Below are 17,073 nucleotides of genomic sequence, written 5' to 3'. Positions count from 1 at the left end.
ATAACTAAAATATATAATGGTTAATGTGTTTTCCAGCTGATTAGTTGACATTATTATAAGAATAAATACATTTGATCTTGCAAAGTAAAAGTTGCAGTTTAGACTAATTTATGACATAACACAAGATTGTGTTTACTAATCCAGCACCCCACATTATCTTTATGATTTTGACTAATAAAAAAGGCAACAATTTCATGTGCTTTCCTTCTCCAAGAAACTTATGTACTTTTTTCTTTGCGTTGTTACTGTAGTGCCTCTTTACACACACACACACACACACACACACACACACACACACACACACACATATGTTTTCAATGTTTTTTATAGCTGTTCCTCCCTAGGTCAGCTTCCAAAAAAGAAAAGATAAAATTGGACTTCAATACCTCTTCACTTAATGAGAGTTAAATCTATTTTCATTGTTAAGAGAAGAGACAAAGGTTTGCATTTACAAAAGTAACGTTTGATAAGGGCAAAATAAATGCCTGTATTCTTAGTTGTTACTTCACCTGTTATTTTCATGAATGAGTTTTTTGCATTGTAGTATTACAAACCAGTAAACAGATTGCACACATGCTGTATTTTTACCTTGTGGGAAACATAACAGTAATTAAATGCAATACATAAATGCTATTTTCAGACTTTGCTTTAAATGCAATACATAAATGCTAATTCCAGACTTTGCTTTAAATATATAGTATATATATATGAAAAGAGCATACCTCTTGTTGCAAAAGCATTTGGCTTCTCATGGTATACAAGTTTGAATATTTTCTTTAATTTCTAGTTCATTCCTAAAAAATTAAACTTCACAATATTATATATATAATATTTCCTCTGTTTTAGAAATAGCTATATTGTCATGACTTTATGTTTGAATCATTTTTAAGGCATCAAGACGTTGGAAAGTTCTAGTATTGCTAATATTATCATTTAAGAAAATTGTCACATTTTTAAATCACAGATGCTGAATAATGTGTCATTTTGTTTTCTTAGGAACTTCCTGCACCATTACTTGATGATAATGTTAAAAAAGATTTTGATGAAGATGCATGTAATCATAAAACAGCAGAATCTAACATTAAAATGAAAATAGCTTGGCGTTACCAGTTATTACCCAAGATGGAGGCAAGTCAACATAGAAACTTTTCTAAAATTTGTAAATGTACTTGTTTTCATCTTATAGATTCTTTTGTGGTATACCTGTTATTCTTTAAATGCACTACGATGTCTATTTGCTCACTTAAATAACTAATATTTTATTTGTATTTTATCAAGATGATATTTCTTACAAATAAAATTATGGCATTTTTTTTTTTTTTACCAAAATAGATTTCATTTCTTCTATACCCTCCATGTAGAATCTTTTATTATACGGTTGCAAGCCAGAGGAAGCAAACACATTAAGGCTATTTCTATCCAGCTTGAATACCTATAAATATTCGGTGTGGATAGACTAAGAGATAGGAAGTGAAGGGAAATTTTCTGAGAAAACAGATTTCAGTGAATCTGCCCACTGAAGCTTATGAACTCTGCTCCTAGGGAAGGCTCTATTCACTTAGCTCCTTTTTTGATTGTTTACTTCAGTCTTCAGAACACTTTAATGTCTACCAGACATTATCATATTGGTAGAAAAGAAAGAAATTTTAATATGAGACATGGCACCCATAGTCCACCCTTCCTTAGTCTTCCACATTGACTGTTCCTTCCCCAAGGACAGAAATATGTTTATAACACTCCTTAATTGCAAATGCATAATTTGGTATACTGTTTCCACTGCCTCCTTCTAAATGCATGGTAGACTGTATATCATAGCACCCTTCTAACCAAGCTTAGACAAAGCCTTAGTATTCTCTGCAATATTCTGGGTGGTCACTACCAGTGAATATGTAAGATGAAACCTGTTTGCCATTAAAAGCCTGAAATATAAAATACACACTTCTCAAGATTATGTATAAGATCTGTAGAACCTTATCCAAACCTACCTTTTAACTCCTCCTGTGTGATTATAAAACACTATATTCACCTGTCCTATGAGAGTTGCTCCTTATAAATAGCTTATATTTATGCTGGTAATGATCTTCCCTTTCTTATTCACCAACTCAGCCTTCTCCAAGTGCGAATGTTACTACTCTGACAGTTTTCCATACATAATTATCTAATTTCTTATTTTTTGTGTTCACAGCCCTTCATGTATTTTATTTTTTTTATTTTTATTTTATTTTTTATTTTTCAAAAAAATTTTTTTAATGTTTTATTTATTTTTGAGACAGAGAGAGACAGAGCATGAGCAGGGAAGGGGCAGAGAGAGAGGGAGACACAGAATCCAAAGCAGGCTCCAGGCTCTGAGCTGTCAGCACAGAGCCCGACACAGGGCTCGAACTAATGGACCGTGAGATCATGACCTGAGCCAAAGTCGGATGCTCAACTGACTGAGCCACCCAGGTGCCCCAGCCCTTCATGTATTTTAAAGTACTTCTAATAGTGCTCACTTCGGCAGCACATATACTAAAGTACTTCTAATATAATGTTATAAGTAATTGTTGGTATAACTGTCTTCTCCACCAGACAGAATTCTCTATGAGGGCAGAAAGCCTGTTTTATTTTCTCTTGTATCTCCAGCATCTGTATTAATGCCCAGATTATAAGCATTTGTGTTTGATAAATGTATTCAGTCATTCAGCAAATATTAAGTATCAACTGTGTACTAAGTATAAAATATGGTACATAGGTACATATTAAGCAATGATAAGTTGTTCTAATTTAGCTGGAAAAGCTATTTGAATACATTTTTAAGCATGATTTGCATGACTGTGAACAAACTACAAACCGAAGCGAGGGTATTTGCAACTGATAGAATAAGGAATAAATTTTCCTTATATACAAAGAACTTCTAAAATGAATAAGGAATAGTCTACCAACCTAATTTTTTTAAAATGGGTGGAAATATACAAAGGAAATTTAGTGGCTCTTAAACATACAGAAGCAGATGCCCAGTTTCACTTACAATAAGAAAAATGCAAATTAAAACTGCACTGACCTGCTGTTTTTCTCTTAACAGATTGTCAATAACCTAAAATGTTTGGTAAGACACTAAATTAACAGAGGTGTGGGTAAATTAGTACTTTTAGACTTTGCTGGTGGAAATGTAAATAAGTACAATTTCTGTGGAGGGTAATCTGGTAGTAGCCTTTAGAATTATAGAAAACATATACCCTTTGATCCTTTGGGGCATTTACATTATGAATATATTTACTTACATGTAAAATGAAATATATATGAGCTATTTTTGCAGTATATTTTTAATAGCAAAAGATTGGAAAGAACCTAAATGTCCACCAGTAAGCACCTAGTTAAATAAACTATATACCATATAAATGAACATATACCATAATATGTGTATTATGTGCATGGTATATGTGTACAGTATAACACCATATATTTGTATTAAAAAATAAAGGGAAGAAGCTCTGCGTAGTCAGTTGTTACAGACATAGCCTCGCTTGGATGTGATTGAGAACTGGGTAGAAGAGGCCAAAATAAATGTAGTTATTCTGCTTAGGAAAATGTGAGTAGAGTGATAGAGATTAAAATAGACAAGGAGTGTAGGACTAGCACTTGAGAAGCCTAATGGCAAAGAACTTCATTCATGTCTTTCAGCCGATAGTTTCACTTAAGTTACTGGGCTTAATGGTGACTCTTTGGTGAAGAATGACTGTATTCTAATTTTTCTAGTGGGATTCTGAAAGAACCTGTAATGAACAAAAGCTCTAAGTTAAAATCAGCTTTCTTGTAAAGACAGTCCAGTTTTAGGTTATATAAATCACTTGTCTCTCGCATTTACTTACTTTATTTTACTCTTATCTCCATTATATTTTGGTTTTTTCATTGGTCACTAACATTCTTCACTTGAAATTATAAGTAAAGATGCAAATATCTGAAACTTAAAGCTTTATTTTTTTACTGCTTGTTACAAAATCTGTTTTGTCAAGGGGTGCCTGGGTGGCTCAGTTGATTAAGCATCAGACTCTTGATTTTGACTCAGGTCATGATCTCATGATTCATGGGTTCCAGGCTGTGCTGATAGCCTGGAGCCTGCTGGGGAGTCTCCCTTTCTCTCCCTCTGCCCCTCCTGGCCCCACTCTCTCCTTTAAAAACAAAACGAAACGAAACGAAACATAAGCCCCATGGTCAGTTTTCAAGGTTTACAGTTTGTTTTAAAAATTGTGCTCTTCTTACACTGAACTTTCCTAGATGACTTCCTCTCCCATCTTCTTGAGTTCTCCGCTAAAATATCACTTTATCAGGACTGTATTTTTTTTTCTCATTCTCTATAAAATAAAATCACTCTCTCACTGTTATCTCCTTTCAAGGTCTTATTTTTCTCCAGGGCACTTATCATCACCTAACAGATAATATTATCTCTGTCTTCCTACTAGTAGGTAAGCTCAATGGAAGAAAGGGACTTTGAATATCTTGTTTTACTGGCCTGTAGTGGGTGCTCACCAGTTATTTGTTGAATGCATGAGTGAATGAATTATATAGAATGTGAATTAAATGCAAAACTGAGTTAAGTTGCATTAATTAATATAAATAAAAAATGGCTTTTTTCAAATTTACTGTCAGTGGTCAAATTTAAATTTCTTAGTATTTATAAGTTAGCTCTGTCAAGTTTACAAAATAGAATCGTCTTCTGGCTTCTTTGCTTTTCTTTGAAATTTGGCCAGCATGTTCATTTGCCTGTCACAGAAATTTTGTGAATGAGGATTTGCTGAGATTAATAGACTTTGGTCGTCAGCTGTCATCTACTTTATAAATCCAGATTTTACTTTGCCATTATTAGTTTAAAAACAACAAAACCCTGGGTTTTCTGTATTTTATCTGTGACAAAATATAGTTAACACTATTACGAGTATAGATTAAACAAGTAGTCCAAAACTAGCTGTGGCATTTATCAGAGATGCTTCTTAATATAAGTTGCCACCAGATCCTAAGACTGTAGTCACATTCCCACTTAGGGAATGCAAAAAAAAAAAAAAAAAAAAAAAAAAAGATAAGAATATGCACACCTAAATCAGTAACAATAGCTCAATAAAGCATAAAACAGTGCTTCTTCCAGTTGGAGGGGTGTGTGGCTTTAAAAAGTCCCCCTTCTCTTGTCCTGTCATTTTGACTCTCTGTCTTAGGTAGGCATGCTCTTTTTTTCCCTGTCCAATCATCAAATCCTATTCCCTTTTCACCCCAAGAATTGGTAGCTTACAGGATATTCTGAGACCCAATTTCTTTAATATTGTATAGTTCTACTACCAAAGCTTATAAGGCTCTCGCACTTTATGGCAATATATTAGATCTTTATTATGTTAAATCCTCATTATACCTTGGCTTTCTATCTTAGTGATTGAGCCACAATAGTCCTGTGATAGATATGTGCATGGTACAGGTGACAACAAATATCATTTTTTCAATAAGGCAATGTTACTGCAAAGGATAGTGATGGATCTTCTGTTCTCTAGTGAATCATGACACAATAACAATAATTAATATCACTTATGTAGTGCTTCACAATTTACAAAATATTCATTGCCAGTGTTGCATTAGATTCTCACAGCAGCCTAGCAAAATAGTTATTAGTGATTGAACTGAGGCTCAAAATGGTTAATTAATCATTTGGGTTCTTGCTTTCCGTTATGCCATACTGAGAAACAAGAAATGGTAACAATAATAAGAAAATGTCTTATTTAGACTTTATTTGTGTGCAACTTTTCTCTAAAAGTTTTGATTCTTTCTAACATACTGGAGGTAGGGGATGGTATTGTTTTACTGCTCTGTACCCCTGCTGGCCCCCCCATCAGAGTTAATTTTCCCTTATCATAGTAAATTTTTACTGAACCAGTCCATTATACTCTGTTCCACAACTGACAAACGTAAAGGATAGTTTGAGACTGTGAAATAGAAGTTTTCATAATGTAAAACTAAAGCAACATGTTCTTAACAAACTGAGTAAAACTGACTTAGCTATTGATGATATTTTGATTTTTTTAATGCATCTTTCATTTGTGGAGTTGACATTTTTTCATAGAGTATTACTATTCTCAGATTTAAAACATTTAGTTATCTCTTTTCCGAGGAAATATTTGAAGTCTTTGTTTTATGATTTCACATTATTTAAAAAATCTGATTGTATGTTAATGCTTTGTGTCACGGGTAGAAAAAAACCTTACAGAATCGTTTTTCCTATATATATTTGTTTTCCATTTTCATTTTTATTGAAGGATTAATAAAATTTCATCATTAATAAAAATTTTTATGTCTACCTTGTGAATATTTTAGTTACCATATTTAATTATAATTTCTAAAAAATTAATAATGGTAATAAGAAAAGCTTCCAAATTTATTCTTACATTTTAATGAATTATTTGTGTTCTATATGTAAACTGTCACAGCATGAAATCAATTTTCTGCCTTGATTCATCCCAAATCAGAGATTTCTATCACATTAATATTATAATTAGAAACATTAATAGAGACGGCAACTTTAAAAGCATACTTTGCTTCTTGGCAATTTAGCATATTTCTCTGAGTGCCCAAGACTTCAAGAACCTTCAGTGCACTAATAAATTTATTAACTCAAACTTAAAAGAAGCGAAAAGTCTCTCTTTCTTTCTCTCTCCCCATGGCCAGTCTGCTAAAATAGATTATTCATGCTTATTTGATTCAGGTAGGCTTTTGCAAGCTTCCCTACTAGGCCTGGGAATGTGGTACATTGAGGCCTTTTCAGAGGCTTCTGACATAGACCAAGCTTTTATTGCATGGTGTTTTATTATTACCAAATCCTAGTCTCCACCCAGTTTGTAGGCACTCTGCTTATTCTTTTGAATCAGGAAAGGTTATCACCTACCTTAATCCATGGAGCAGCGTGGATTAAGGACACCAGTGTGCCCCAGGATTCTCAAAGAGGATCCTGGAAACTTCTTGTTTCTTCTTTTTTGCTGTCTTTACTAAATTCTATTGGGCCTTAGGAGGATTTGCATCTGAAATGGGCAACCTGGTGTTTTTCTCAATGAAGACATCAGATCAAAGTTCAGTTAGTCAAGGCCTTTCTAAAACATTAAGGGGGCCTGGACTTACACAATAAAAAGATGAGCTCTAGCAGAGATTGCAGTAAAAACATTCTGAACTATAATCCGGATAAAGAATAGATTATAGGCCAAAGAACAGACCTTGTTTAAATTGCTTTATACTAATAACTTTACATTTAAAAACTTTACCCTATTTTTAAGAAGTATACTTTAATGTCTCATACTTTATTTGTTAACACTGTCTTGGTAAACAGATAAATCATGTTTTGAGAACCACACTTGTGTATATATTGTATTGTAAACATTAGATGGAGCCAATTGATAGGTCTCTTTCCTTAATGAAAGTGAACAGTGTCTTATGGAGGGATAAACAGTCATTTTATTTAGAAAGTAAATGCCAAACTCACAGACTCTGTATCAGAGAATAATATTTCTATTAGACTTAAATTTGTTTATCCTGTGTTACTGTAGAGTTGATGTTGGTAGGCATTCAGTTGAAGAATATTAATCCTTTAAGTCTCAAAATGCAAATATCTAGTGTCAAGCAAATGTCTGTTTCTTATCTAAATTTCAAAGTTGTCAGTTACTTCGTAAAATGAGAATTTACTCTTCCATTTCTGCAGAGATTATCTGCAGATTATCTGTTTTGTTGAATGTTCTGAAATATGTCTGTTTTATAGCATTCAGGACAGTGGAAACTATGTAAATTTAGATTAGAAACTATTGGAAACTATCGCCAGGTGGAACCTGTTAGGAGTTCAACTTTGTACAGAGGTGTGTACATATTTCTAATGAGTTGAATCAGCACAGACTCCATTCAAAGCAATATAATGAGAATGTTCTGTTACTAGGCCTTTACTATCCTATGTACATAAATTCAGCATCAACAGTTATTAGAGTTATTTGTGTAGAAGATAATTTGTTGGAGAAACTGACAATAGCACAAAAGAGGAGGCATCAATGAACTAATGATGATGTCAGGTTTCTGATTTATCTAATGTAGTTTATATACATTCTCCCTCTTTATCATGTGCCTTGTTCCCATCTGGAGTATCCTCAATACATTTTATACTGTAAGCTTAATTTAAAATTAGCAAGAAATTTTGAATGTATATACACACTATCTTGTGAGAATTTAGGTTTTAAATGATGCTCAGCTCAATATGTTTAAAAAGCTAGTTTTTTTGAGCCCCTCACCAATGATTTAATTGGCTTAAGTTTTCATTAGTTCTTAGCAACTCCATATTTAATTGATCATTTAAACCTGGAATCTTTAAAAAACAATTAAAACATGTATATTAATTTTTTTTCAACTCAGGAAGGTAAGAAAAGCAAAGAGAATTCTTATCAAATTTAGTGACCACCAGGAGTGAAGAAACATGGGAAATGAAAAGGTTGATTTCTAACTATTATTTAAAATAATAAAAGTTGTTGTATGCTTCTTTGAAATTTAATAAGTCTATGTGTATCAGCTCTTCCTTATCAGCATTAAAATGCATAAATGTATCAATATTTTGCTGAATGTAGTTTGAATACATTGTAGTTTAAAAAAACAATAATTAAAAAATAATAACAATAATTTTTTTAATGACCAGTATGGCTTTTCTTAACAGGCTGGACCAGTATCATCTTCAAGATTTGGTCACTATTATGATGCATCAAAAAAGATGCCACAAGAACTAATTGAGGCTTCAAAATGGCATGGGTTTTTTTCCCCAGAAAAATCATCTTCAACTCTTAATATAGAACCATGGTAAGTAATGACCCATTTCTGATTTCACAGGTTAATAGAATGCATTTTTACCACATTCTTTGAAATAATGCATAACTAAAGGTACATATCCTAATAATAAATGTTTTCTATAAAATATGTGATCTTACTTGTATATATGTTTCATAATATTTCTTTATATTTAGTTTTCTTTTTCTGGTCCTATAACTGTTGGATATGCTATTATCCTTAATTTGCAGTTTGAAAAGTATTATAATACCTCCTGTTTTTAATTTTGAGAAAATGTGGAATAGTTTTTAAATTGGGGTCTTTTAGTCCTAAATGCAAATAGATATCTAAAAACTACTTAGCAGTGAAAATGGTATAAAGTAATGCTGTTTTTCAATAAATGTTCTTTCAGAAAGTAAATATGTTTTCCGATATTTTATTTATTAAGGCTTTCTATTTGTAGTTAGTTATTCTATAAATAAACAATCTCTATTTTTTTAGATTGCCTTAAGAGCAATGTAGGGTTTTTGAGTTTTACAGTTAAGAGCTTTAAATATTAAACAAATACAACATGTTTATAGTGATACTAACTTTATTAAGACAAAAGTCTGAAAATTACAGTACTTGACATTGAATAATTTATATATAGTGTTAAGAATATTTAATTTCAATTCTTAACTGTTGAATCATAGAAACGAATCCATGGAATAGGGTGTTGCCTCTATTTTCTTTCATATTGTAAAACCATTATTTTCAAAGTGACCTGAGTTATTAAATGGAGATTTAATAGACAGGAACTGAAATGACTTACAAGTCTAAAGTCTCTTTTCCAGGAATATTACTTGAGAATTTAGTAAAGGCTGTCTTATTTATTTTTATTAAATCTGTGTCCCCCCCCTCAAAAAAAAATTCTTTGCTTCATTATGGTTTCTCCATTCTGTGGCTTGAGACTTACCAAAAATGGTACTCTGATGTTGTCTTAATATTAATAGCAATGATTAATGATTGACTGCTGTGTGTCAATCACTCTACTACACATTGCATTTGTTGTCTAGTAAAACCCTTGTATGAAACATAACTGTATTCCCATTTTCCAGAAGAAGATACCAAAATTTAAAGAAGTTGTTTACTTGAGGCTCAACTATTAAGTGATAGAACCAGGATTAACTTAAGTCAGATCCCTCTCTTTCTTTTGCTTTACTGCTTCAAGACACTTTGGTGTCCTTTGCCTTTACCTTCCTATGTTATGGAGGAAAGAACACTGGTAAAGAAACAAAGAAAGAAATCTGGGTTCTGATGCTGAGTCCATCCTTAGGAAAATCCCTTAAATTCAGTGAAAATAAATACCCTTCTGTGACAAATGAGCACCGGGGGATACCATTTGTCCTACCTACATCAGTAATATTTTGTTAAGTTTGAATGACTATACTGATTATACTCATTCTAAATTTTTGTCATTCAGTAAACTAGACATACATATGCTTTTATGGCTTGGGAAATAACTTTTCCCTGATTCCTCAAGCAGTAGGTGGTGGAACCCAGATTCAAAGTTGGTTCTTTCTGACTCAAAATTCTATGTTAGCAATAATGCTATATTGCCTCCATTTATAGAGTGCTAAGGGAAATAAAAAATATAAAATGTCCATTAAGTATGATGTAAATGAACAAAAAATATAGTGTTACTTTTGTAACTAATAAAACATTTAAATAATAAAACTTTCTTTAAGCCCCAAAGTACAAGATTTTTGTTCATTCAATCAGCAACTAAAAGAAGGAGGGAATTAACATTTATTGAATACCTGTTCCATCTCAGGCACTGTTCCAGGCATTAGACCATGAGATAGCTCATTTAATCCTCCCACAACCCTCCAAAAGAAGTAATATTTTCTCCATTTTATAGGAAACTTGAGGTCAGAGATGCTAAGTAGCTTTCCCACTTTTTCAGGCTGTTGGTGACTAAGTCTTCAAAACCTCTGCTTTTTTTTTGTCTGCCAGGCTGTCTCCATTTGCTCCTGCAGTAAATGTGCAGCACATGAAGCTGGGTGCCAGGAAAAAAAAACTTGATCACCTGTGAGAATATAGTCCTCTAGTCTTTAAAATACATACTTTTTCAGAATGTTTTTTGAGAGCTAGCAGTTTTGCATAGAATAGGAAAATTTATAGATTTCAATTATCAAGGCAATATTTCATTTCATAGTTAACTGATAATTCATTTATTTCATATTAAACTTAAATGCTTAATTAAATGTAATTAAACTTTAAACATGTAATTAAATTAATTTTGAAAATGAGTACTTACCATGTGGGATTTAATTTATGAAAAGCATGTGCTCATTTCACTAAAATGAACTTTACTGGTTCATTTATGGAACAATAAAGCTAAGCTTTACAGTTGTCTATACTTTTCCTGCTATTAAGACTAGAGGGTATAGTTGTGTCCCACTATCAGATGTGAGGATATAATATATAATTTCATATATTCTGAAGGCACTGTTGAAACATAAAGTTTTTTTATGGTGAGAAAAACTGAAGATCATTTAAAATTTGCATTAACTGATTTAAAATCATCGGCAGGTTTGCCCATGGAAAATGTTCATACATATAATTTAAGGTTTCAAAGCAAAGCCTGGCTGTAAAAACCTGAGAAATATCACACCAATATTACCCGATAGTTTTGTTTTAATATTTCATTGTCGTAAATCAGGTAAGTTGACACAAAACAGTGATAGGAAAACTGATTTTGATAATAAGTTTGTGATCTAAGATTATTTTTAACTTGACGTAGTTTTTTGGTTTTTTTTAATGTTTATTTATTTTGGACAGAGAGAAGAGAGCATGAGCGGGGCGGGGGGGAGGTGGGGGCAGAGAGAGAGGGAGACACAGAATCCGAAGCAGGCTCCAGGCTCTGAGCTGTCAGCCCAGAGCCTGATACGGGGCTCGAACTCACAGACCACCAGATCATGACCTGAGCCGAGGTCGGACACTCAACCGACTGAGCCACCCAGACGCCCCTAACTTGACATAGTTTTTAATTAATCTTTGCTAACAGATATGCAAAGACAGTTCTGTTTTCTTACTAGAAAGATAATGCCATTCTCCATACTAGGGTTGGTGTTTCAGCTTTCTTATTTATTAACAAATCTACTAACATACTGTTACAAAATGAATGTTTGTGGTTCCCTCCCCAACACCCCAAATTTATATGTTAAAGTACATATGATGGTATTTGGAGACAAAACTTTGGGAGGTAATTTTGGTTGCATGAGGTCATGAGGGTAGGACCTTAGTCTGATAGGACTGGTATTCTTAAAAAAGAGGGAAAGACATCCAGCTCCTACTCTTTCCCTTGAGCACAAATCCAGGAAGGGCCATGTGAACAACACAGCAAGAAGGTGGTCATCTATAACCCAGTGGTGGAGCCCTCACCAGATACAACCCTGCTAGCACCTTGATCTTGGACTTCTAGTCCCCAGAATTTCTACAGAATTAATTCTTGTTGGTTAAGCCACTCAGTCTATAGTATTTTGTTATGGAAGCCAAAGCCAATTGATGTACCTGCTATATTGTAAAATATTACTTTTTTTAATTGATAGACCATATCTTGAATATTGACTTTACATGCAGTTGGTAGTAAACAGAATGAATTTGTTTTGATATGTTTCTTTGAAATTCATGATTTTGTTTTTACATGGATATCCAAAAAATGGCCATTAGTTTCTCATGTTAACTAGAAGTTTTGTATTAATTAATTTGAATGAACTGAATTCTGAAAGAACCATTTATCTTTTTAGGAGAACTTCTAGGAGAAAATCAATGGAGAGAGGATAAGAATATTACTTAAGATTTTAGAAGTCCTTCCTTTTCTTATTTGGCCAAGTCTCTCTACCACTTAAATGGAACATATGTATAAGCCTTCTGTAATATTTTCCTAGACAAATTATAGTTATGTACCCCCCCATAAATTCCAACTTAATTTTGTTCATACTCTGTCAGGACACTTAGCACATTACAGTATAGTTATTTGTATTGTCTACATTTTTATCTTCCCTCTCAAGCAGTGGAAATCCTTGAGGAAGGGGGTTATGCTTTCTATACCTCCTTATTTCATGAATTTAGGACACAGGTGTTGAGTTGATAGTTGATGAACTAGTGAATCAATGGACAAAGTATAGCAATAACTCAGATTAATACAGCCTTGTTCTTACCTCAAAGATTTAGTGGGGTAAAACTAGCAACTGAAACATAGCCATGTAAGAGTACATTCTATTTCAAAACTACAGATCTCTTACATTACAAAGCAGAGAACCACAATATATTTAGAAGTTATAAGTAGAAAATTCACTCATGAGAAAGGAATTTTGATAGAGAACTTCTAGGTAAGTCTAAAGATTCAGAAGTATGCTGAATTACTTTATTAAAAGGGTATAGTAAATGATACATTAATACAAATCTCAGAGCTGAGGGAAAGGCAAGATGTAAATGTGATTAGGGATTTTACACATTGGCCATTCTGCTGGTGATGTGATTAAAGTAAAAAGATAATATCTAAAAATTTTGACAGAGAGAATTATTAATCCTGAAACTCATTTTAACCAATGAAGAGAAATTACTTGCTTACATGTGTGCCTTTCTTCATTTTTCTATCTTTTAAAGGGGACTTCATGTATGCAGAATTTAGTCACTCATCCTGGCATGCTATCTTCATTGATATGCATGGTTTTTGATTATTATTTCCCACCTAATTCCCACATTTCTAGTTTCAGTCATCTTCTCCTAGGCATACATCCTCTTATTTATGTATGTCCTTCCAAATTTTCTTTTCCCTTCAATAAAGTAATCTTAGACCCTTGACTCCTCTCTCTCACTCCCTGCATCCAATCAGCAACTCCTGAAATTTTATTTATTTTTTTAAGTTTTTATTTAAATTCCAGTTAGTTAACATACAATGTAATATTAGGTTCAGGCATAAAATATAATGATTCAGTACTTAAGTACAACACCCAGTGCTCATCACAAGGGCACTCCTTAATCCCCATCTCCTATTTAATTCATACCCTGCCCACCACCCCTCTGGAAACCATCAGTTTGTTCTCTATTGTTAAGGGTCTGTTCCTGGTTTGACTCTCTCTTTTTTTCCCCTTTGCTCATTTGTTTTTTGTTTCTTAAATTCCACATATGAGTGAAATCATACATTATTTGTCTTTCTCTGACTGACTTATTTCACTTAACATAATGCACTCTAGCTCCATCCGCATTGGTGCAAACGGCAAGATTTCATTCTTTTTATAGCTGAATAATATTCCATTGTGTGTGTGTACATATATATATATATATGTACACACACACAACATCTTCTTTCTCCTTTCATTAGTTGATGGACACTTGGACTGTTTCCATAATTTGACTATTGTAGATAATGCTGTTACAAACATCAAGGTGCATGTATTGCTTTGAATTAATATTTTTGTATTCTTTGGCTAAATACCTAGTAGTGCAGTTGCTGGATCATAAGGTAGTTGTATTTTTAACTTTTTGAGGAACCTCCTTACTGTTTTCCACAATGGCTGCACCAGTTTGCATTCCCACCAACACTGCAAAAGGATTCCCCTTTCTCTACATCTTCATCAACACCTGTTGTTTGTTGTGTTGGTGATTTTAGCCATTCTGACAGCTGTAAGGTGATATCTCATTGTAGTTTTGATTTGTATTTCCCTGATAATATTAATGTTTAGCATCTTTTTATGTGTCTGTTGGCTATCTGTAGGTCTTCTTTGCAAAAGTGTCTATTCATGTCTTCTGCCCATTTTTTTTCTTTTTTTTTTTTTTTGTCTTCTGCCCATTTTTTAATTGGATTATTCATTTTTATGGTGTTGTGTTTGATAAATTCTTTACATATTTTGGATTCTAACCCTTTATCAGATATGTCATTTGCAAATATCTTCTCCCATTCTGAAGGTTGCCTTTTAGTTTTGTTGATTGTTTCCTTTGTTGTGCAGAAGGTTTTTTTTGTTTTGTTTTGTTTCTATTTGGATGAAGTCCCAATAGTTTATTTTTGCTTTTGTTTCCCTTGCCTCAGGAGACATATCTAGTAGGAAGTTGCTAAGGCCAATGCCATAGAGGTTATAACCTGTGTTCTCTGCTAGGATTTTTATGGTTTCAGGTCTGACATTTAGGTCTTTCATCCATTTTGAATTTATTTTTGTGTTTGGTGTCAGAAAGTAGTCCAGTTTCATTCTTTTGCATGTTGTCCAGGTGTCCCAACACCATTTGTTGAAGAGACTGTCTTTTTCCCATTGGATATTCTTTCCTGCTTTGTCAAAGATTAATTGACCATGTAATTGTGGATCTATTTCTGGGTTTTCTATTCTGTTCTGTTGATCTATGTGTCCCTTTCTCTGCCAGTATCATACTGTTTTGATCTCTAGAACTTTGTAGTATAACTTGAATTCCGGAATGATGATGTCTCCAGCTTTGCTTTTCTTTTTCAGGTTGCTTTAGCTACTTGGAGTCTTTTGTGGTTCCATAAAAATTTTAGGATTGTTTGTTCTGGTTCTGTGAAAAATACTGTTGGTGTTTTGACAGGGATTGCATTAAATCTTATAGATTCCTTTGGATAGTATAGACATTCCAACTGTATGTGTTCTTCCAATCTATGAGTTTGGAATGTCTTTCCATTTCTTTGTGTCATCTTCCAATTCTTTCATCAGTGTTTTATAGTTTTCAGATAACAGGTCTTTCACCTCTTTGGTTAAATTTATTCGTAGGTATCTTATTGGTTTTGATGCAAGTGTAAATGGCATTGATTCCTTAATTTCTCTTTCTGCTGCTTCATTATTGGTGTATCAAAATGCAAGAGATTTCTGTATGTTGATTTGGTATTGTACTGAATTCGTGCATCAGTTCTAGCAGTTTTTTGGTAGAGTCTTTTGGGTTTTCTGTATAGAATATCATGTCATCTGCAAATAGTGACAGTTTGACTTCTTCCATGCCAGTTTGGATGCCTTTTATTTCTTTTTGTTCTCTGATTTCTGTGGCTAGGACTTCCAGTACTATGTTAAATAACAGTGGATGATAATGGGTGTCCCTGTCTTGTTCCTAACAGTACAGTTTTTCCCCATGAAGGATGACATTATAACAATATCTGTTCTCCCAACCTATGACACTGGAATATCTTTTTCTTTGTTTGTGTCACCTTCAGTTTCTTTTAGAATATTCTTTCAGAATACCAGTCTTTCACCTGTTGGTTAGTTTTATGCCTAGATATTTTATTCTTTCTGGTGCAATTGTAAATGGGATTGTATTCTTAATTTATCTTTCTGTTGCTTCGTTATTAGTGTATAGAAATACAACAGATTTCTATATATTGATTTTGTATCCTGTGATTTTACTGAATTCAATTATCAATTCTAGTAGTTTTTGATAGAGACTTTAGGGTTTTCTCTATATAGTATCATATCATCTGCAAATAGGGAAAGTTTTACTTCTTCCTTATTGATTTGGATGCCTTTTATTTCTTTTTGTTGTCTTATTGCTATGGCTAGGACTTCCAGTACGATGTTGAAGAAAAGTGATGAGAATGGACATCTTTGTCTTACCTTAGGGGAAAAGCTCTCAGTTATTTACCACTGGGTATGATGTTCACTGTGAGTTTTTCATACATGGTCTTTATTATGTTGAAGTATGTTCTCTCTAAACCTACTTTGCTGAGAGGCTTTTTTTAAATGTTTTATTTATTTTTGAGAGAATGCAAGTGGGGGAAGGTCAGAGAGAGGGGTACAGAGGATCCAAAGTGGTTCTGTGCTAATAGCAGTGAGCCCAATGTGGAGCTTGAACTCACAAGCTGCAAGATCGTGACCTGAGCCAAAGTCAGACGCTCAACCAACTGAGCCACCCAGGTGCCCCTGCTGAGAATTTTTATCATGAATAGATGTTGTACTTTTTCAAATGCTTTTTCTGCATCCATTTAAATGATCATATAATCCTTACCCTTTCTTGTATTAACATGATGTATCATGTTGATTATTTGCAAATATTGAACACCCTTGCAATCCAGGAATAAATACCACATGATTTTGGTGCATGATTTTTTAAATGTATTGTTGGATTCAGTTTGCTGGTGATTTATTGAGAATTTTTGCATCCATGTTTATCATGTATATTGGCCTGTTTTCTCTTTTCTGGTGGAGTCTTTATCTGGTTTTGGTATTAGGGTTATCTGGCCTCATAGAATACATTTTTAAGTTTTCTTCCCTTTTTTGCATCTTTGGAATAGTT

General features: G+C 33.2%; 1 protein-coding gene across 6 annotated transcripts in view; it reads left to right on the top strand.

Annotated features, from left to right (window-relative positions):
* ELP4 (elongator acetyltransferase complex subunit 4) overlaps positions 1-17,073 on the top strand; it is a 241,832-nt gene that overhangs the window by 55,656 nt on the left and 169,103 nt on the right. For all 6 annotated transcript variants that reach the window (XR_008421172.1, XR_008421171.1, XM_019456605.2 and 3 more), the window contains exons 4-5: positions 997-1,128; positions 8,693-8,832. Coding sequence is in view for 4 of the 6 variants with exons in the window: in XM_019456605.2 (XP_019312150.2) it covers positions 997-1,128; positions 8,693-8,832 (272 nt within the window). In the remaining 2 variants the exon portion in view is untranslated. The remainder of the gene's footprint in view (positions 1-996; positions 1,129-8,692; positions 8,833-17,073) is intronic.

This window comes from Panthera pardus, unplaced genomic scaffold (genome assembly GCF_024362965.1).
Source record: "Panthera pardus isolate Hobbes unplaced genomic scaffold, ASM2436296v1 HiC_scaffold_12, whole genome shotgun sequence".
NCBI classification, from domain to species: domain Eukaryota; kingdom Metazoa; phylum Chordata; class Mammalia; order Carnivora; family Felidae; genus Panthera; species Panthera pardus.
Note: the sequence above shows the minus strand (reverse complement) of the source record. Positions and strands in the feature narration are given on the sequence as shown.